General features: G+C 38.4%; 1 protein-coding gene across 1 annotated transcript in view; it reads left to right on the plus strand.

The window, feature by feature from the left end:
- The window catches only part of SV2C (synaptic vesicle glycoprotein 2C), an 84,596-nt gene that overhangs the window by 17,835 nt on the left and 43,810 nt on the right, over positions 1-22,951 (plus strand). Inside the window, exons 2-3 of the mRNA XM_010582837.1 lie at positions 4,583-4,763; positions 19,520-19,671. Of these exons, the coding sequence (XP_010581139.1) occupies positions 4,583-4,763; positions 19,520-19,671 (333 nt within the window). The remainder of the gene's footprint in view (positions 1-4,582; positions 4,764-19,519; positions 19,672-22,951) is intronic.

Below are 22,951 nucleotides of genomic sequence, written 5' to 3' on the forward strand. Positions count from 1 at the left end.
GTCTTTCACTATGAATTGTTATACTCTAAACAATAGCATATGGGAAGAGACCAGTACAAGTAAATAAAACACTGATTAAAGTACAGGAAAGGAGCTTTTCTCCTCTTGGAGCTGTCTTAGGACCACATTTATAAACTCGTTTCCAAAATATAAATAACATTTTAATCTTATTCTAAGTCTTTTTTTTAATAAGAGTACTTCCAGTTGTATAAAATACATTCCTCACCCAGACAAATGACCTAAACAACACAACAGGAAAAAAGAAACTTCAGGCTAGTTTTATATGTCTAATAGGTGTGTTAGCAAAAGCAAAAGACAACCATCTGTGAGTCCCATAGCCTGAGTCTCTCTGTTGCAAGGAATAGTGACTTTAATTTCATTGCTTTATTTTCTCTCAGTGAAGTGTATACTTACCAACTGACTCGTCAGAAGGGTTTGGCTATCATTTAGATACCAGGCTACAAATTGTAACGGACTGTGGCAAGTAATGAAGTTATGGCAGCACAAGGAGTAAGATACTGTTTAACTGAACCTCAGTGACTGATCATGCATGTATTGTTATCCCATTGCTTAAGCTGCCCATAACTAGCATTTGGATACTGAGGGAGTTCTTGGTCTGCTGCTTTGTAAGGTTAAGCCGTTGCTAGCAACCTGAAAGATGCTGTGTACAGTCATTTAAAAAATACCTAGCTACCTGGTAGCCAAAGTGTGTGCATGGTGTAAACTAATTCCAGACTCGGGTGCACTCATCTGAAGAGGATGAAAGCGTGTATTTTGTACATTTGTACAATGGGGAAAATCACTGAAGGATGTAGAATTTCTGCTGTGGAAAGAAAATACAGGTTGTTAAAACTTGATAAAAGAACAACAGAAGAGAATATTCATTTTAGCATGGTGTGAGTTTCTCTTCAGCTGCCACCTGCTTCTTCTCAGTGCCTTTCCACCAAATGACAGAGCTTGAGATTTCATGTTACTTTGTGGGGAAATCAAAGACTTAGGTAACAGATATCATTAGTAGTCCTTGTATTTTAAAATAAAACTTAATTTTTAAAAATATTTTTTTAGGATCATGCTGGATGTCAAATTCGTGTGTGCCTTGTGCTGTGTAAGCTAACTTCTTTAGAGGTGCAAGTGTGCTGTACCAAAAAGAAAAAGAAAAGCAGCCAGTTTTGTGGTCAGTAGTAGCTGCTCAAAAAGGGAGTACCACCCTCAGGATTACATGCTAGATTAAAATCTTTATATGTATATGTACACCCATGCAATTATTGTTTTGATGACCAGATAATGAGAAAAGGGAGCAAGGTGTGACCAACAACAAGATATTTGATTTTTACTTATATAAATTTATGCAAAATGTAATATGTGATTTATGAAAGGTGTACAAAAAAATTATAGTGTTTTCCTCAGGAAATTTGTGTTCTGACCAGTGGCATGACATAATAAACAAGAGCTACAAAGGCTGGAAAGGAAGACATGATGAAGGGCAAAATGATAATCTGTTGTCATTGGTTACTTGCATTTTTTAGGTGGTTGTTTAGCTATTTTAACTGTTCATAGAGTTATTCTTTGGCACTTGTCGGTTTTACAGCTTATTGTGAATATTGCTGCAGGAGGAAAGGTCTTAAGGAATGATTTGAAAGCTGAGAGGAAGGGGACTCCCTTTATGGGCTGCAGGCAGGTTTATGTTCTTTGTAAAGAGAGATGGAAAATATGAAAAAGAAGAAAGACAGGAAAATATACTGAACAGGTATCACTGGTAGCTGCATTAGGTTCAGGATAGAAGGGATACAGATCTTTGGTGGGGGAGAAGGATCGTGGAGGGTCTGCGAGGCAATTAGGAAAAAATTCAGAGTTAATATAATGGGAATGAATAAGCTAATGGTGCAGCTCAGAGAGCAGCTTATTTATAGCAGTTTATTGATAGGAGGAGAATATTATTTTTAGCAGCATCTTTTGAATGCTCTTCAGGAGAATTACATGGGTATAAGAGAGGCCAAAGCACAGTACAATGACCAAAGGACTTGTCATCAAAAAGGAAGGTTAATGTTTTTAAACTCTCAAGACTTGGAAACTTTTTACTTTCATCATTCATAGTGTTTTGATATTTCTGTGCATCACGAGGAAAGTAGTTACTTGGTAAAATTAGGACTATTTTCATAAAATATTTCGAAGTTATCTATATAAAGAAATGCAAAACTTTTTGATTGGCCTTCTCTGAGTATTTCTGATACTAGACTGTTGACTCGGAAAGCCCAACAATGCTTATGTATGAAAGAATGTGAGGAATTTCACTTTAAGAGTAAAAATTAACCATTTTATTTGCCTTTTTGAAATCAGTCTGCTGGCAATGCAGCTATTGAACTATTTTTGCTAAGTTCTTTCATTCAACTAATATTGAGAAGAAAGCACCAGGTCTCCTGGATGGAGTTTCCAAACTGCTTGTGAGTACTGGTCTACCTGCAGCCTGATACAGTAACCTTGCCCACAGGAGAGATCTTAAAGCAGTTGAGTGAATACACTAAGCCACTCGCCAAGCTTTGACTCTTTAGGACTAGAAAATGTACAAGCTGGGTGTACATTCTCAGGAAATTCTCAATTATTGGTATAAAAATCTCTGATCAGAATGAAGGAGCTATCTGATAAAGGTCTGTTGCTAAATACCGCTAAACCAAAAAAGAATATTGTAGTGTCTGTGTCCTTCCTGGCTAAAAGGAAAGAACAAAGATATGTTAGTAATTTTGCAAATTCTGGATTTATTTACATTCTCATCAATATCCTTTGATGAAAGACTAAGAATGCAGTAACGGCTAGAACATGTTCATCGACAAAAGTTGTTTTGAGAAGACATTTAACTGTTGTTCTTAAGGAGCTTGTTGCTCTTGCCTAGGTAGAAAGACAGTTAATGCTCCTGTGATGAGCAGCAATGGATCTGTCATCCTGTCCTGAGGGACACGTGGAGAAGACAGCCAGTCTAAGAAATATCCTGTTCTTATTTTATGTTGGCTAAAAAGGCAGCTGCAGAAAAGACTGGTTTGCTGGTATTTGTCACATTCAGTGGCAAAGGGCATTGATAAAACCAGCATATTCACCTGAACAAAATATAACTCTCTAGTTTGTTAATATACATTTAACACAATCTGTGTTCTATCAAATATTTTAAAATGGTATCTCATAAGGTAGCAGCAGTGGAAACTTGTACAAAACATGAGAGGGAACAGGGACATTTTGGGGTACATGAGACTCTGCAGATGTCAGCACTTTGGATGTGGACATCTGGAATTCCAGGCATGGAAATATTGATGAGTGACCTCTACATTAATATGCAGTTCACCGAGCCCAGGCATTTAAGAGTTTTTTTTCAGCTTTCCTTCCCTTACAACTACTTTCTGCAGGGCAGAGGTGATTCTTCTGGAGGCCAGAATTTTAGACAACAGCAATTAAAGCCCAGCAGAGTTGCTGGTGAATTTGTTCTTGTGGCTGATCAACAAGAGACACAGGACAAGGATTGCTAGTATTTTAGCTGCTTGCAGCTACTTTGTATTTAATTCCTGCTCTGTGGTAGACATATAAGATGGTAGCAACTGCTAGGTAGATAAAACCCAATTTGGGTAGTTCAATAAGAAATTAGGTGCGAGAAGAATTACATATATCAAATAAAATACAAATCTGGTTGGTTCTGTCCAAAGCTTGGGAACTACTTTTTCTTCTGACAGTCTGCTCAATGTGTTGTGCATTTTTGCCAAATGTCCCACAGAAGGTTTTTCCCTGGAAAGGAAATAATGTACAATATGCTAAGATGTGAATGGTCAAAGTGTTAAATATTTCAACTTATCTTTCTGTGGGAAAGTACTTCAAGTTGAAAACATCATTAGCATTAAAAAAAATCACCCCAAAATAATTTTTCCCTAATTGATTTTAATGTGTGTAGCTAAACTGTAATATATATGTTCAAAATTCTGGGGGAAAAAAAAAACCAAACCCAAAACATTCCAGTGCTTTTCTGTATACAGGACAGTGTCTTTTTAAATAAAGCAGTACACTGAAGCAGGAGGAAAAAAAACAATCAGGCTGGACATGTATGATTCTATAGATTTCAAATGGAAAATGTCTGTCTCATAATTAGCTTCCTTTAGACTTAGCACATCTTACTCCCAGTGATTAATGCCCTACAGGCCTGTTTATATTCTAGAAATGTTCAGACAATTTTGTTCCTGTAGGGGAAGTTATAATTTTTGCAGTATTTAAAATGAATGCAGTTTGTTACTGAGGAAATAGTGGCATTCTTTCTCCCATTCAGTCTTATTTGCCTGTATTTTAATTATTTTAGCTAGAGGCACCTTGTTTAATAATTATATTAAGCTTCAGCGTGTCTAGTAACAGATGACAAAGACACAGTAGGAAATCTGTTCTCCCTAGATATATTTGCGAAGATGTGTATATAATTTATATTCACTGAGAAAGGAGAAATTAATCTCTATACTGTTTGTTTTGTAAATACAGAAAATCAACTATTTTTGGTGTGGTCAACTGTGGTCAATTATGCAGCTCACAAAACAACATCTCTTTTTTTTGTGTATTGCAGGTAGCATAGTGTACCTTGGGATGATGGTGGGGGCATTCTTCTGGGGAGGCTTGGCAGACAAGGTGGGAAGGAGACAGTCACTCCTGATATGCATGTCTGTCAATGGATTCTTTGCCTTCCTTTCATCATTTGTCCAGGGCTATGGCTTCTTCCTCTTCTGTCGCTTGTTTTCTGGATTTGGGTAAGCTCCTCTGGTTTTGTTCATTTCACAATTCTGTGTGTTAATAAAACTTTCCTCTTTGCAAAAGCACATTATTTAATGTAGAAATCTAGTCTGTGTCAGGAACAAGAGAATTAAACAAGGTAGCTACTACACTCCTAAATAACAACCTGAAGGGGAAGAATGATGATTTTAGGGGAAAGACACAGACTGCAAATTGTGAGATTGAGTTCTGGTCTTATTTTGCAAGACTTGCTTTGTGAACTTGATCAAATTGCTTAACTTTTATGCTTCAGCTTCTCTATGTATTGCTTGTTCAGTCAGCAAAATAATACCCTTTTCACGTGTGTACTGTAAGATTTCACTAATATTTCTAAAGTTTCTAATGTCTTTGTGTGCCTAATATTGTTTATAATACCCCTGCAGTCAAGACTGTCAAATTTAAAACGGGTCCCTAGAGTGTGGCAAATATTATTGCTCTCTCCAGAAGTATGGTGTTTGTGGCCCTGTGTTTGATTTACTTTTTCTTTATATAACTTCTCAGGTTTTGGAAAAGTTTAAGATCTTGGTAATGGTCAATTATAATTTTAAATTTACATGAGCAAAGATTGGGATACGCAAGTAAATTACTATGAGAAAGCTTCTACCTTTACTGCACCCTTGCATGATCAAGAGCTCTGTTCTGCAGAGCAGTTAGCTTAGCAATTCTGGTAATTATTTGGTTCAGATCAAAAGTCCCAGTTACAATTCCATTTCAGGTCACTGTCAATCTTTAGGATGCTGAACAGACAGGAGCTGGCAGACAAAGCACTGTATGCTGTGTCATAAAGCCATCACATGAAGTCCACTGCTTGTATGGTTTGCTGGCTGTAGTTTATGTAGCCATAATGTACTAACACTGTTGTGTGATGTTTGCACTTTTAGATCCCCCTTGAACTGGTCTGAAGTAAGGTAGGAGTAGACACCCATGCCAAAAAGAAATTACCATAGCACTGAGTACTATTAAACTGATTTAGAAAGGGGGATGGAAGGGCAAGGGGACAGAGGAAGGAGGTGTGAGGAGTCCTCTTGCTAGAGGAATCATCTTAGTCTGTCACCATATTTTCAGATATGACTTTAAAAGAGATCAAGAGGAAATGGCAACTTCTAATTCTATAGAAAGACTTAGAAAAACAAACCAAAAAAATCCTGTCCAGCTTATTTAAGTGTTTTTCATATCATAGGTCACTATTAGTTCCATGTGCTATGTTTTGTCTCTCCTTAGAGAAATATTGATCATGTTGCATGACACTTCCACTCTTCTATGATCCTGTCAAAATGCAGAAGCTTGTGGCACTCCTGCTTAGCCTGCCCACTTCATGAGGGCAGTACTGGATCCTTGTGTGACAAAGGTTTGTCTTTTGGCAGACAGGTTTGTGACACTGTTGGCTTTCACCCAGATTGTCCCTCTTGGGGCATACAGCAAAATATTTATTTGTTGTGCCTAATGCCAAACTTGCCTGCAAGGGTCTCCTCCTCATCTCTAACAGTAGCTTTTCCAGTAAACATATAGTGCCTGTAGCTTTACTCATGATAAGTATATGTCCTGGATTGGGAAGCAGGTACTATTTTGTATTCATCCATTCACCATGATTAATGGTCTTTGAAGGAGCAGGCCCTTCATATCTGTATCTTATACCTCTGTGTGAGTCCCCACTGTGTCCAAAGTCCTCCTACCTAGTCTTTGAGAGCTGCATGAATAGATCATAGATAATATGCCACCATGTATTACATTTTAAATGTGACCCCCCTCTCCTGCCCCACCCCCAAACCCCCAACCAACCAAAAACAACAAAAAAAACAAGACAGAATGCAGAGTCATTCTTCAAAGCAATTACTGCAGAGAAAGATTCATGGCTGGCTCACATTTGCTGTTTTCTTCAAAGACCAGATTTCTCCTCAGAATAACCTCTTTCAGCTGGTATCAGAGTTGCATCATAAAAGACACAAGGTTTCTAGAACTGAATCTGTGCTTAATACCCTCAAGGTGAGGGAAAGCTCTTCTTTTCCTGTTCTCACTGTTTGCCTGTGATGATGCAGTTTTTCCACCAGATTTTGCATGTTTGGAGCCCTTCTTTTTCATCTGCTCACTCACTCTCAGAGAAAGCTTACTTTTCACTTAAGACCCATATTCAAGATAGTATTTTTGTCACATCTGCCTTTCCTCTGTTTTTTGATCCTGTTTTGGATATGATCTTATGTTGAGAGTGGCTGTAACAGCAACAGACACATCATGTGCCAAGCACCAAGAAAGAAGGGAGAGACTAGAACATTCCAGCTGCAGAGGCAGCAAAGTAATATCTTTTCATTTTTAAACAGCTGGGCACAAATATGCCCACTGTTAGAGCATACATCTTACAGGTCTCTGTCTCCAGACACTTTGCATCAGCTGCTGTGCAAGAAGGCAAACTCTTTATGGTATCGCTCACTGAAGAACTCCCAGACGTTTGCACCAGCTTTGAAGCCATATCTTTTTGCAGTATGACAGGAAATTTTCTTAAAGGGTTTGAATTAAATCTTGAACATTTATTGCATTCTTTACTACATCCCACATCTTGCTTGAATGAAAAAGGAATTGTGTCAGTTGAATGGGACTAGAAATTCAACTTAATTTCTCTTTATAACCTCTCCTCATCTTAGAGGTCCTGTCTTTGGACACTAGCTGTCAGTTCCCCTTTCTTAGTGAAAGACACTGAATATATCTCTCTGTTACCAAGGGAGGAGGCTTTGTTCCAGTAGTTTTGTGTGAATCAGAGCCCAAATATGAAATAGGAATAATTTTAAGCAAAAAAATGAATGATATATTTTAAAGGCAAAATAGTATTGTTACTCAGATTGGAGAAGAGCATTCTGAAGGGGCAAAAAGTTGTCTGGACAATTTCGTGTAATTAAGTCAACAAAATATTAAGAAGTATTCAAAAAATATAGAATCATTTAGGTGTATCGAGTTTAAACTGGTCTGTTATCTTCTAGGTAATATAAAAATAGATTAAGAAGCATGAACAATAAAACCAGTATCTGATAAATTTTGTTTATTAAAATACTATAAAATAGATTCTTCTCAGATACTCTTGCAGTCAAAATGTGTTTATAGAAGTAAACTGCTCAGCAGAAAAATATCCCTGCAAATAATTTTTTTTGCATCTGAAAAGCCAAAAACTAGTAAAAATTTTGCATGCAAAGAAGTGATTTGGAATACGAAACAGTATAAATAATATTAAGATGTTTCTAAGTAAAGGGCATTGAGGGATATGAAAGTCTGAAAGGTGAACTTAAGCTAGTGAAAACAGTAAAGAAATGTTGGACAGTCTGCAAAATCATTTCCTTTTACAGAAAAAAAATACCGTAACTGTGATTCTTCCATTGATTAATCCAAAATCAAAGCTCAAAAGGAAATTGAATCCAAAACCTGATAAAGGCCTAGGAAGGCTTTAGATATAGTTCCCTACAAAGTAAAAAGACCTAGACAAGAAACTGTGAGCTGTATTTGTCATTAGCCATTGGGGGAATGTGCAAAGATTTATCATCAAAAAGCATCTTGTTACATCTGTCTTTGAAATTGTCAAAGGAAAGTTTCTCTAATACCAGAACATGATTCATAACATCGCTGTTAACTTGAATGGAACTGGAGTTGTTGCCTATTCAACACTGCCACTGTGAAATATTATTCTCAGCTAGAGAATTTTATCTACCTTCTGTTACAAAAAAATTGTATTTATTCAATGTAATACTTCTGATACTTTTAGATAACTTCAAATGCAGTTTTTCTGAGTACAACAACTCAGTTTAGAATAAAGTGCTTAAAAGTGCACTATATATTTGAATTATCCTAGCAAATTTCATTTGATTTCTTTGAAATAACCAAAGATGATACAATTTGGGAAAACATATCACACTTATCCAGCCAAAATGTTACTTTTAAGAGTAATCAAAGTATTCATGTGGTAAAAAGCTAGCTGAAATAAATAACCTGAGACGAACTACAGTTTAGAAATTCTTCAACCTCATATGTTTGCTCCAAGATGAAACTGATTCTTTTTCATGAGCAAAGTAAAAAATGTTAAATAAATGTGTCCTATTGTACAAACCAGACATTATGTCCAGACTACAGAGAGTTCTTTTAATTTGCCAAAATTGCCAGTTTGGCCAAATATCTTCTCCAAACCCACAGAAATATTAGGAAATACAGCTTAGATGTGGTTAACTTATGTAACTAGAAGCCATTAAGATGCCTTTTCCTTGCCTGTTGCCCGTTGTGAATAAGAGTCTCTCCTGAGATGTTCTGCTGTATAATTCCTTTTCCAGAAGACTTTAGACTATACTTCATTAAATCCGAGACTCACCTTCAGACAGCTTTCTTAATCCCTTCTCAGAAAATATCTCTAAAGCTAGCTGCAGTACTCCTTCCACATTACTGGGATCTACCTAAGAGTCCCAGTGACAATGTAGTAGTACTAAACTCATCATTTAGATCTTTTTTTTAAATTCTTCCACACTCTTGCAAGGAATCAACGGTTAGCAAAAATCCAAAACTGTGCATGAAGTTTCTTGTGACTAGCAGTTTTGAGGTGATTGCCTGTGTAAATCCACCTATGCTGACTTTTACCACAACTTCTGTGTATTATGTATAGTGGTGAGAAACTCTTAGTGTCCTGTATCTCCCTCCTTTTAATGGCCAAGACAGGAAGGACATGCAAGAGGTCTATATGCGTAACGACTGTAAAAATGTTCCAGCAGAGATAGGGACCATGTAGACACAGCACAAGATGGTTGGCCTACACAAGCTGTTGCCTTCAGGAACTCCAGATCTGGACCAACAGGCTGCTTTTATTATTGTGTGTCATCAGTATTTAGCATTATGTCATATTTATCTTTTCATACCCTCTTGCTCCACTTTCTCATGAAACACCTTGTGTCCTCTCACCCTGCCACCTCTAATTCCTCTCCAGCTCCCAGCTGTCTCCCACCCAGGCTGTTAGTGTTCTTACACTGCGATCTAATGAATAGCTCTGCAGGTGACTGGCTTCAAAGTTCATAGTGTATGCCAAAAGGGTAGATACACTTCTCAGTCAAGCCAAGAAAGCAGCTGGCAAGGTCTGAGCTTTCCAAATAGCTTTGATCCAGCCCTTGCAGCTTCAGCTCTGGGTAAAGGTTCACTAATGTAAACCTGGCATAGCTGGGAGAGAAGTTGTCTTTGCTAAGACTGTTGGGAGAACAGTTTTCTTATGAGGAAAGGAAGATTATACAAAAGGGAGAGAAAGACTAGACAAGGGAAACATGTAAATAACGTAGAGAGCCTACATGACAGAAAACTATCAAAAGAAAAAGTGTAGAATCATAGAATAATTCAGGTTGGAAAACACCTTTAAGATCATCGAGTCCAACTGTTAATCTAACACTACCAAGTCCACCGCTAAACCATGGACCTAAGCACCACATCTACACATCTTTTAAATACCTGGAGGGATGGTGACTCAACCACTTCCTTGGGCAGCCTGTTCCAATTCTTGACAATCCCTTCCATGAAGAAATTTTTCCTAATATCCAATTTAAACCTCCCCTGGTGCATCTTGAGGCCATTTCCTCTTGTCCTGTCACTTGTTACTTGGGAGAAGAGACCAACACCCACCTCGCTACAGCCTCCTTTCAGGTAGTTGTGGGGAGCGATAAGGTCTCCCCTCAGCTTCCTTTTCTCCAGGCTAAACAACCCCAGTTCCCTCAGCCACTCCTCCTAAGACTTGTGCTCCAGACCTTTCACCAACTTGGTTGCTCTTCTCTGGACACACTCCAGCATCTCAGTGTCTTTCGCATAGTGAGAGGCCCAAAACTGAACACAGTACTCAAGGTGCAGCCTCACCAGTGCCAGGTACAGGGGAACAATCACTTCCCTGCTCCTGCTGGCCACGCTATTTCTGATACAGACCAGGATGCTATTGACCTTCTTGGCCACCTGGGCACACTGCTGCCTCATACTCAGCTGGCTGTCAACCAGCAGCCCCAGGTCTTTTTCGACCAGGCAGCTTTCCAGACACTCTTCCCCAAGCCTGTAGCACTGCATGGGGTTGTTGTGACTGAAGTGCAGGACCCGGCACTTGGCCTTGTTGAACCTCATACAACCAGCCTCAGCCCATTGATCCAGCCTGTCCAGATCCCTCTGTAGGGCCCTGCTACCCTCAAGCAGATCAACCCTCCCTCCCAAGTTGGTGTCATCTGCAAATTTACTGAGGGTGCACTCGATCCCCTCGTCCAGATCACTGGTAATGATATTAAAGAGAACTTGCCCCAAAACTGAGCCCTGGGGAACACCACTTGTGACCTGCTGCCAACTGGGCTTAACTCCATTTACCACAATTCTTTGGGCAAGGCCATCCAGCCAGTTTTTTACCCAGCAAAGCATATGCCTGTCCAAGCCATGAGCAGCCAGTTTCTCGAGGAGAATGCAGTGGGAAATGGTATCAAAGGCTTTACCAAAGTCTAGTTAGACAATATCCACAACCTTTCCCTCATCCATTAAGCTGGCCACCTTGTCATAGAAGGAGATCAGGTTGGTCAAGCAGGACCTGCCTTTCATAAACGCATGTTGACTGGGCCTGAGCGCCTGGTTGTCCTGTACGTGCCGTGTGATGGCACTCAAGATGATCTGCTCCATAACCTTCCCCAGCACCAAGGTCAGACTGACAGGCCTCTAGTTCTCCGGATCCTCCTTCCAGCCCTTCTTGTAGATGGGCATCACATTTGCTAACCTCTAGTCAACTGGGACCTCCCTGGTTAGCCAGGACTGCTGATAAATAATGGAAAGTGTCTTGGTGAGCACTTCCGCCAGCTCCCTCAGTACTCTTGGGTGGATTCCACCTGGCCCCATAGACTTCTGTGCATCTAAGTGGTGTAGCAGGTTGCTAACCATTTCCCCTTGGATTACAGGGGCTTCATTCTGCTCCCCGTCCCTGTCTTTCAGCTCAGGGGGCTGGGTGCCCCAAGTACAATTGGTCTTACTATTAAAGACTGAGGCAAAGAAGGCATTAAGTACCTCAGCCCTTTCTTCATCCTTTGTCACTATGTTTGGCCTGGCATCCAATAAGGACAGAGATTCTCCTTAACTCACCTTCTGTTGCTAATGTATTTATAGAAACAATTTAAATTGTCTTTTATGGCAGATGAAGTGTTAGTTGGGCTTTGGCCCTTCTTATTTTCTCCCTGCATAACCTCACAACATCCTTGTAGTCCTCCTGAGTTGCCTGCCCCTTCTTCCAAAGGTCATAAACTCTCTTCTTTTTTCCCTGAGTTTCAGCCAAAGCTCTCTGTTCAGGCAGGCTGGTCTTCCTCCCTGCTGGCTCGTCTTTCAGAACATGGTGAGGGCCTGCTCCTGTGCCTTTAAGGTTTCCTTCTTGAAGAATGTCCAGTCTTCCTGGACTCCTTTGCCCTTCAGGACTGCCTCCCAAGTGACTCTGTCAACCGAGCTCCTAAACAGAACAAAGTCTGCCCACTGGAAGTCCAGGGTAGCAGCTCTGCTAAACCCCCTCCTTACTTCAAGAATCAAAAACTCTATCATTTCATAATCGCTGTACCCAACATGGCCTCCAACTGTCACATCACCCACAAGTCCTCCTCTGTTCGCAAACAACAGGTCCAGTGGGGTGCCTTCCCTAGTTGGCTCCCTCACCAACTGTGTCAGGTAGTTATCTTCCACACATGCCAGGAACCTCCCAGACTGTCTCCTCTCCACTGTATGGTACTTCCAGCGAACATCTGGTAAGTTGAAGTCCCCCACGAGAACAAGGGCTTGTGATTATGAGACTTCTCCCAGCTGTTTACAGAATATTTTGTCTGCCTCTTCATCCTGGTTGGGTGGTCTATAACAGACTCGCACTATGATATCTGCCTTTAAAGTAAAAACTTGAAAAGAGCAATGAAGAAGAAGAAGAAGAAGAAGAAGAAGAAGAAGAAGAAGAAGAAGAAGAAGAAGAAGAAGAAGAAGAAGTAGATCTGCAAAAGAAAGTGTTCATAAACAATGATTTTGTGATTACCAATACTGGCAGATCTAAAAGCAATTTATCTGACATATCTAGCTGAGCAATTACTGCAGGCAAATTCTTTGCAATTATGTGCTTGAATTTGACATCAAATTTGACTTGATTTTTTAAAAAACTGTTGGGTAAATTTAGGCAATGAATTATTTACTCATCAGTTCAGCTTCCATCAGAACTGACAGTACTGTAGTGTTCAGTAAATAATCACATGAATCTTTATCACAAGGACTCTCTTGCTGTTAATAACATACAGGCCATGTGTGTACCTGAAAGGCAACTTCTCTAATATATGTACTCCAAAGAGTCACTTGTATTTAAACATGGGTAGAATGATCAGCAAAGCTTGGTCTATAGTGTGCTGCAGTTTGAAGGGGTTTATCCAGCAGTTCTCAAGGGGAACTGATCAATCTGGCTGCTCACTCCTAGATACTTTGCCAGTCTATGATGGTAGTTCTGAAAGAAAAACAGCAGAGATGTTTTTTAATAAGACTTGTGGTAGTGGAGGCAGAGAACTGTTAATAATAAGAGGGAAGAGTAGATGCAATTGGACAGAAGGACAAAGGGTAGTGGGCTGTTTCCAAATCTCAGGAATGTAACACTGAACCTGTGTTTTGAGCTCTATCACTGTTTAACAAATGGCAAATAACAAGGTGACAACTTGCAAATGCCATCTCACACAGACAATATCTTTAATTTTAGTCTGGATGTTGTCCAAGTTTGAAAAAGAAGAAGACAAGATATTTCAGAAGAACATCATCCCGCCTTGTGCATTTAGTATTCTGTAAGGGGTTTTTTCCTAATTATCTCTATTCTTGGTATGCTTTTGCACTGCAAGCCCCTTTGGCTAGTGAATCTGCAAATAAACAAAGGCTTCTATCTGAAGCCAGAGGTTCCTGGATGCCTTGCAGAAGTGTTTTCATCCCAGCTGTCACACTGTGCAGTTGCCAAAATCTGTTGTGACAAATCACAGCTCTGAAGGTAGATTAGCAGGCATTTATCATCTTTGTTTGTGACAAAGAAAATGCAAATATAGCTTAGCTTATTGTTTGTTTCACTGAATCCTACTCTCCTAAGGTGCATCACTTAAATCTTTTTGGTTTCACCCTCCCCATAATTTCACAGAACAAACATGAATAGAGCTTGTACAGAAATAACATGGTAAAAGCATAGCTTTCAGTTTGGATGATTTTCTGGGGTCAGAAATTGGACCTTCTTTTGCTGAAAAGTGGGATTAGATCAGTTGCTTATTTCTGTATCATCATCCCTCCCCTTCAATAACTTGTTCTTTTTGAATCTAAAATAATAATAATAAAATGCATCAAAATGTTGGATAAGGAGCCACCCTTCTTTGTGAATAGATAGAAGAAACAGTATAACTCTTTTTTTGAAGTAATAGAAGTGAGCAAATATGACCTAACTCCCAAAACACAGGCCATATGCATGCTGAGTGGAAGCTGAACTATGTAGGGGATGGTTTTCTCTAGACACTAAATGCAGCTGCAGGGCATAGGTACCAGACAGTGGATGACTCTGTGTGTATGAGTCTGTATATGAGCAAAAGCAGACAGAATGAAGTAGCCCAAACCTAAAAATGTAGCTAGAAATATGTTAAGAACATAATCCTGAAAAAATTGGAGTAAGAAGTAGGAGTAAAATAAGAATTTTGAGGCAGACTGTGTACATTCTCCATAACTAGGATGGCATCAAGTAACATGTTCAGTCATCGATTTTTTCTCCAAACAGAAGTAACCCATAAGGCTCCAAAACTGACTCATCTTTTGCATCAAAAAGGATAACAATATGTTGATTAGTTGGTATTTCCTTCCAACTGAATTACACGTTTCTGAGAAAACACCAAAAAATATGCATTCTACTCTTGTTCTGCCTACTTCTGATGGGGCTTATTACAGAAGATGAAAAATAACTGAAAAAGATCATGACTGACATTTGTCATTGTTTGACTGACATTTATGCCATTCTTTCCACATATGGAGCAATATGTGCAGTAGAAAAAGGCTCCTGCTGTTTATTAAGCATTTTTCTTACATATATTCCTACATATTGATTCAAAAAGACAAGGCTGAAGGAATGCATCCTGTTGTTTTAGGTGCAGAGAATGATCCTTATAGAGTGAGTTTATTTTATGGTGTTGAGCCAAGCTCAACAAAGTTTTGCCTCCTGCTAGTATTAGACCATGCCTCATTACAGAATCTGTTATTCTGGAGATAGTTACCACCCAGAGATTTAGACCAGTGGTTTTTCAATCTTTTAAAAAAAATGTTCAGACTCTACACAATTTTCAAGTGGAGGTATAAAACCCCTGTATAGTTAATTTGCATTTCGTAGATACTTTTTGTGACCCTTTAAAAGTAATGCATGGACTCCTCTCCATGATCTGTGGATAGAAAGTTTATGTCCACTGCTGTGGCTATGATGACTGAAGAAATGTCATACATGAATAACAGATAAGATGTAAAACTTCAGTTTGCTTGAATCATTTGTATTTAAGAAAGCTAAAATCTTGCCCATTTTTCAGAATAAACATTCTTCTCAAGTCAGCACTTTTTTCACCGGCTTTTCATCTGCACGTGCAGACATGTGAAAAGAATGTAGTTCCATGTATCAAATTCTTTTCTACAAATGAGGATGAGCCATATAATTTATAAACACAATAAGAGCAAACAGCCCACTGTATCAAAACAACTAATTGCCAGAGGCAGACTTAATACTGTATTCTGTGGGAAAATAGTGTTTGCATTTCCCATAAAACAAAAGATGACGTCTTCCTAATTCAAAATCAGTGGCAACTCTGCCTTTAATTTTATTTGGAATTCCCTCCTGTGCATGCCACCATCCATTTCACACAATGTTGGTTGGATACTGAAGAGGCAGTCTGCTTTCAAATTTGTAATATAAAAATATTGAGAATCAAATTCTGTTCCCTCCATGTAAATATGGAAGGGGGCGCCTGGAGCCACTAAATTATTAAGGGCTAATATGAGTGTAAGTGAAAGTGGGATCTAGCCTAGGATTTTTTTCACTATAGAAAGTGCATTCTTCCTTGTAGCTGTTGGGTGATATGGGGGGGGTAGTATGAACATTTGATGAATTAATTCATAATGTGCAATAGCTGCTAAAGTATGTGAAAGATCCTCACAAGTGAAAGATGGAAGAAGTCGGAGTTGTTCTGATCTTCTCTTGCACAAGTCTTTGAGAGGTAGTTTATGCTTCTGCAAGCAGTGTTCAGTATACCACATACCACATTAGTTCTATAATAGTAAATGGCTGTGGTACCAAGCACACATTACAATTTCTGCAAGAGCCAAACAGAAATTTCTTTGGTCCTTAAAAACGTTCTCTAGGTCCACACAGTTTTCAAGGAGTTTCCTTGTTGTTGTTTGGTGTGATAACAGCTGTAGTTCTTCTGCTCTCCCTTTCTGCTGTCACTTGCTCTGCATTTGGGAGGAAGTTTTAGGGAGTGAAGGCATGGCTACCGCCACCCTAAGACTGTCCAGCATAAGAGCAAAAGAACAGTCTTCTGCAGCAGGATGCTTCCTCACCATCTCCCTCCTCTCTCCTCCAATTCAGCTGTTGATTAGCCTCCCTAAGATTTTCATAATAGTTTTTTACTCATTGTAATAGCTTTGTGACATAGGAAGAGCTTTTTAGGTACAGGTATCCTAAAAACTTCTAGCAGTATCGCTCTACATTTACATGAGGCCCGAAGGAAGAATTTAACCAGCTGAGAAGTAAGTTTTCCATTCACATGTTTAAGGTGCGAAGAAGCGCACAACATATTTTACTACACAGTTGCTATGAAACAGAGACCTACAACTCTACATAGCAGCTGTTGTCTGTATGGTGAAAATACATCCTTTATTTCTCCTTTAGACAGTAGACAAGCTATTTTAACTGTTTAATCAATATGAACGTTAGTAACCAGACTTTTAAGCTTTTCTTAGCCTGTTGGTGTACTCACTGTAAGTGTCACATTAATCACATCAGATGAAACAGAAAAACTGGGTTTTTTCAAAGCTGGTTATTTTTTTTCTGTTTATTTACATATCCTAAATAAACCTTTTGGTTTGCTGGCTCCAAAATTCCTCTTACACATCTAAAAGGTCTATTTGTTTGAAAACTTGCCCTATTAAGTTGGTCAGTACAGACAATGTTTCTTCTGTAGCCTTGGAGGACCTTTAGAACATAGCATACGAGTCAACCCACTTGCATCAGTTTTAAACACTAAAGCAGCATCAACATCCCATCCTCCATGGTACAGTTGGTTCATGCTGACAGGTAAGAGATAAGTTTTTGTGCTGCCTTTGGTCAGGATCTCTGCATTTTATGACATTAAGAGAGGGTATGTTCTTTTCACTTGAAGCATCCACCCATTTCCTAAGCCATCATCCCACAAACATTTGTATGACCTACAGATGCACGACTTCCTCCGCCAACTGGAAACTCTCCACAAGCCCCACTTCATCGGAATTCCAGCCTAGGAAATTTAAGGGAGATTTAAAGAAGATTATATGTTGAATCTTGAATTTCATAAGCATAAGAACTGTATTTACATGAAATGAGCCCTTTATAGAGAATGTTTTCAAGCACTTTGCAACAGGAAAACTATTAAGGTGTTCAACGTGATTTATTATTAATTGTGCTATATAGCACAGACAGTTTCAGGCTATATTTACTGCCATAATATCTGCATTATAAAATGGAGAGAAGATTCTGTACTTCATGGAGAAACATATAAAATGAAGAAAATTCTAAATTTAGAAGAACAGATTGGGTAATAGAACAGGAAAATTACCAAATATATATTTACTTACCACTCTCTATAATTTTCTTAATGAGCAGAAGAAAATCAGAGAAAAAAGCTCTGTCTTACCAAAAATTATTCTCTTTAGGTAGGATGTTATTGCATGAATGATACTATCCTACATGCCATGAGCAATCTATTAATCTAGGTCTTCTTGAAAGTGGCCACATATAACTCCTCATCAGCATTTCCCAGCTTAGGCAGGAAAGAGGAAGACCTTGTTTCTAGTTCTGCTAGTGAATTTTCAACATTAGAAGAACTCTAATTAGATCCATGAGTACTGTATTTGGGCAATATTGTAGGATTGCAACTCAAAGCTGTGCCTGAGCCCTGAGGGTAAGAAATCACAGCTCTAATCTGCTTATACTTTGGGAACTGGAGAGACCCAAGTCCATAGAACCACTGAGGCAACAGGGCTTCCCTGTCACAGCAAAATGAGCTGTGATTCCGCCCTTGCCCATGTCCCTTCCAGCATTCCTCACCCTGGGCTTCCAGGATAACCTCCAAAGACAACGTTTCCATTGCCTGTGACAGGTCAGGTCACTAGTAAAGGCTTTTAGAGTTTTCACTCATGAGAAGAAATGAGATACAGCCCTTGTTAGCTGTATGACTAACAAATCATGGAGGTATAAACCTTTGCAGAACTGGCAGATAGTGTAAGAGCTAGCAGGCTCAACTACAGGAAATATTCATTGTAAAGCTAAGAGTTGACCAGCAGTACTTCATGAAGAGCTGTCTAGAAGGAAGTGACAAAACAGCAGACCCATAAACAAGTATAACAGCTGAACCCAGTATTTCATTGCTGCACCTGAAGACGTTGTAAAATATACCGCATTGCTATGGCACTGAATTTTCTTAGGAGTGAAATACCATTTCTGTATTCATGTTTTCCTTTTTAATATTTTTTTTAATGTGTTTCAAGCTTCCTTCTTTTTGTTCCTGGTTTGGCAGCTCCCAGATGACAGCATAAATATGCATTTATCTTTAAAATTCAGTTAAAAATTCAAAACATGCAAGATACTGCTTTAAAGTATGCAATCAGTTATGGAAGAATATGTCTTCAAGCTTCACAGGTATTTTCTTCAGCAGGAAAAATAAAATCCACAAGGACTTGTCCTGTTGTAGAACATTTGACAGCTTGCATTGGTAGTGAAGAGATAAAGACAGTAAAAGATGATCCAGAAGCTGGTACTGAAAATGATAGATAATTTGAATCACTTTAAATTTTGTAAAACCAAGTTGAACTCTTTTTTTGTCCAACTAACTTTCAGACAGTGTTTATTTTTACCATGTGAAAAACTGAATATTATATGAATGCACAGGCTTTTCATAAAAAACTTAAGTAAAAAACCAGCATGGGCTTAGCAAATCATGTAGTGCAACTGAATAGAACATCTTTTTAAATATGTGTGAAATAAAACATATTAGTAACATAGTTGGCAATGAGTCACTTCTTGAATACCTAAAGCATGGGAGGTAAGACTTAGAGAAATATCTATTATTCTTCAGGAAAATGACTAATATTTTCAGTTAAAAGCAATGACACTTGTCAGTAGACTGCCGTGATTTCAGGATATTTGTAATGGTGAAAGTCAACACTTTGTGATGGTTTCTGTTCCAGTGGCTGGCACACTGACCATCCCCTTGAAACACTGAATGCAACAAATTGTACATGGAGTTTTCAATGAAATACTTGACAAAAATTGTGTCTAAACTGGTGAAAGTTTCCTCAAGAGTTCCCCAATACGTGGTGCAATTTGAGAAAAAAACGCTCTTGCTGGAAAAGCTGCTTGTAGTTTGGGTTTTCAATGACTGCAGCTATGGGCCTGTTCAAACTTCAACTAGCTGTTACTCTCTCACTTTAATCCATGATCTGTATCTCCTTTTAGGATTGGTGGAGCTGTGCCAACAGTCTTCTCCTATTTTTCGGAAGTGCTTGCTCGGGAGAAACGAGGTGAACACCTGAGTTGGCTCTGTATGTTTTGGATGATTGGCGGCATCTACGCTTCTGCAATGGCTTGGGCAATAATTCCTCATTATGGTAAGAAAAACATCTCCTTGTCATTTGTAGTTCTTCTAGTATGAAAGTATAGTTTCAATTGGGGACTTCTGTCTGTTCTCAAAATATTGACCCTGCTATTAACAAAAAAAATTATTCCTTTTGGTGGAAATAATGAGAATAGGTTGTACCCTAAATAAAAAGCAACGTATTAAAAGGCGCAAAAATTAGCCAATTCCCATGTTTAGTTAGATCCTTTAGATTAGTGAAAACGTGGACACATGAAAATATAATTGGAGTTATTGTTGAATCTGGAGAAAATAGGTGATATATAGACTTACATCAGAGAAAATAAATTTACAGTTGCTGAATGTCAAATTTGTGCTCGTTCTCTTTATTCAATACAGAGATAAAATGTCATTTATACATTCTTGAGACAGAAGAGTAAGGACTATATTAATGTTTGCAGCACTAGTTCTGAATATAAAGCTGTGCTGAATGTTTCTTTCTTAGTAGATCTTTCTAGTGGTGTAGAGATAAAGAAATTGAACAGAGTGCACTTAAATGCTGTAGGGGTGAATGAGGGCAAATAAGACAGAAAGCTTGCAACAGCTGAGGTTATAGACACACGCAATATAAGCCACTTTGTGAAAGAGCTTTTTACTGCCCTGACATGGTTAAACATTATGTGGAGCTACAGATTCAATTCTTAGTCTCTTGGGCTTGCCTTTTAGAATAGTTAAGTAAGTGCTCACAGGTCTTCAGGGTTGCTGAGACTGCTCAGAGGTTCTTAAATATCAGCCTCTGCAAGCACTTCTCCCTGGCACTCCTCAAGACAAGTAAAGCAGTGTTGTGAATTAGCTGGCATCCAAAGCAGCTTTCTTTAGCCAAGCAATGAGGTTTATCTCAGTTGGATAGTGAAAGAGAGGACAACTTCATAAAGTTTGCCCAAAGCAGTTGGAACATTTGGCAACCAGTAATGTCCAGAAATAAATTATAATAATGCAGACTAATCAAATATCTAGACTGTTGCATGAAATTAATTTTAGAGTCCAGTAATGTAACCTGAATCTATGTCTTCAACCTTGCATTTTGGCTTTGAATTGCTGGAATCAAAGAGAGGAATTTTTGCTGACAAGACACGATGTGGACAATTTTTTTTTTTCCAATTAGTAAATTGCTCTGGATGCCAAGTACTTTTTGCTTTCCTATGGATTTTTATTGTCTTTATCTTTCAGTAGAAAATGTAAACATTATGACAGGCTGATTTATATAGGTTGTCTAATTTCATTGTAGATTTTATAAATAACTCAATAACCTTTACTGAGGTGCTTTTAAAATGTCACATGGCAGTATATCTCAATGAATAATAATACACTTCCTTATATCAAAGCAGTGGCACTAGAGGGAAAAGAATATCAGCAACAGAAAGCTATGCCACACTGATTTTTTTTGTGTGTCCTTCTGCAAAAATATTTATGAAATCACTTAGGACAAAAGAACGTAAAAAAACCCAATTTTAAAAACAGTATTCTTCAGTGTTAGCCATAGAAATCACTCTCATTGCAGTATATTAAGGAAAGTTGTAATAGCCAAAAGGAGGGCTAAAAGGCAAGCTATAAACAACAGAAACAATCCTTTCTCACAGGAAAAGAAGTGAGTTTACACATCATTTTGGCAAAATTAAACAGAATGTATTTATGGGGTTTGATGAGATCTTAAAATTGTCTTCACTTTAAACCAGACTTTTTTTGTTACCTTGTGGAGTTTAAAACCCCTGTCTTAGTTCCTAGTACAAATGTAGAATCACCCCAGCTCAGGACCAGGGGCAAACTGCTTCATTGTCGTGATGCTGTGCTAAGCTCTCAGGCATTGCCATGGGCTCGCGGGACAAACCCTGCACTGGAGGGCACGGTCACAGATTGCTGTACCCTCTTGGAAACACTCTAGGTCAGGCAAATACCAGTGCAGGGTCTCTGCACCATTTGTATCACATGTGTTCATGAGGAGGCTCTTGCAGTGGTATTTTCACTTTTACAATTTCTACATGGATTCCATGGAATTATTTTGCCAGAATTAAGGAAATATACAGATTTTTCTCACTTCCAGTCCTTCTCATCATTCACATCTCTACTGACCAGAAAGCAAAACATAATTAGAAACAAAGCAGTCCACCCACTTCTAAGCCTTATTTATGTAGTGCGTAGGGATTTCTGAGCTCTCTGTTTCTCAGATAAGGAGTAAACAGAGTTGATTTTCCCACCTGAACTCAGAAGTTACTCAACACCAGTGGATGAAGTTGCATCTGCTGAAAAGCAATAAACTGCCATTGAGCATAAGTGGAATTATTCTTACATGAATAGAAAAATACCAGGCCAACAGAGTACAATAATTTCCTAGATTTTTTTTCCTCCTTCTTTTACAAATTTATTCCTTTCATTTGTACTGCCTCTTATATAAGCCACTTTAAAAAGTCCTAGATTCACAGCTGATATACATTATCTAGCCCAAGGCAGCCAGTGAAGCTATCTATACAAGTTTACCAGTTGAACATTTAGCTCTTTCTCTGAGAAAACAAAGATTACATTCTCTATATGTAACAGTTTATCTCTGCTTCTGTTGAAGCAGCACAGGAGTGTCTGAAACCTGAGTAATGCTCTGAAGCACAAAATAAAGGGAAGCTAACAGTTGCCTTGGCATCAGAGTGTTGTTAAGAGAGGAATCAGCATGATGTTGTGCTGCAGTGACCACATACAGAAAGGCTAATATCATCTGGAAGACAAGCATCTCTGTCTTAGGGTTTCTTGAATTCTATAGCTGTTGGCTTTTGTTTAAAAACTGAAAATGGATGTAGATTTGTTCAGCATCTCTGAAAGAGGAGTTCAGGTGACGGAGAAGCTACTAGAAGAAACATCTGCAGAGCAATGCTTCTAATTGCTGCCGATTAACAAAGTCCCAGATTAGGCAGCTCCAAAGAAATTGCTTTATGAACTACTTAGATGAGGCTGGATAGGAAAGATAATTACCATTTTATAAATCATTTTGCAAGTGCAATTTTAAATTTAGCATCATGTTTCAAGGTAGATTAGTTCAAAGACTGTCAAATGCATCAAATGTGTATTACGATGCTCTTTAAAATATTCATTTCCAAATAACAAAAAAACTTAGGAGTGAGAAATTACATTTTGGTTTAAAACCCAGATAGTGATATATTACCATCTTGTTATACCAAGTTTATGTATTAGTTTGAGGATAGGAATCAAAAAGAATTATGCAAGTTGTTCTAGCCATTTTAACCCTATAATTAAAAAAAAAAAAGTTA

Source organism: Haliaeetus leucocephalus, unplaced genomic scaffold (genome assembly GCF_000737465.1).
Source record: "Haliaeetus leucocephalus isolate CR32 unplaced genomic scaffold, Haliaeetus_leucocephalus-4.0 Scaffold849, whole genome shotgun sequence".
NCBI lineage: Eukaryota > Metazoa > Chordata > Aves > Accipitriformes > Accipitridae > Haliaeetus > Haliaeetus leucocephalus.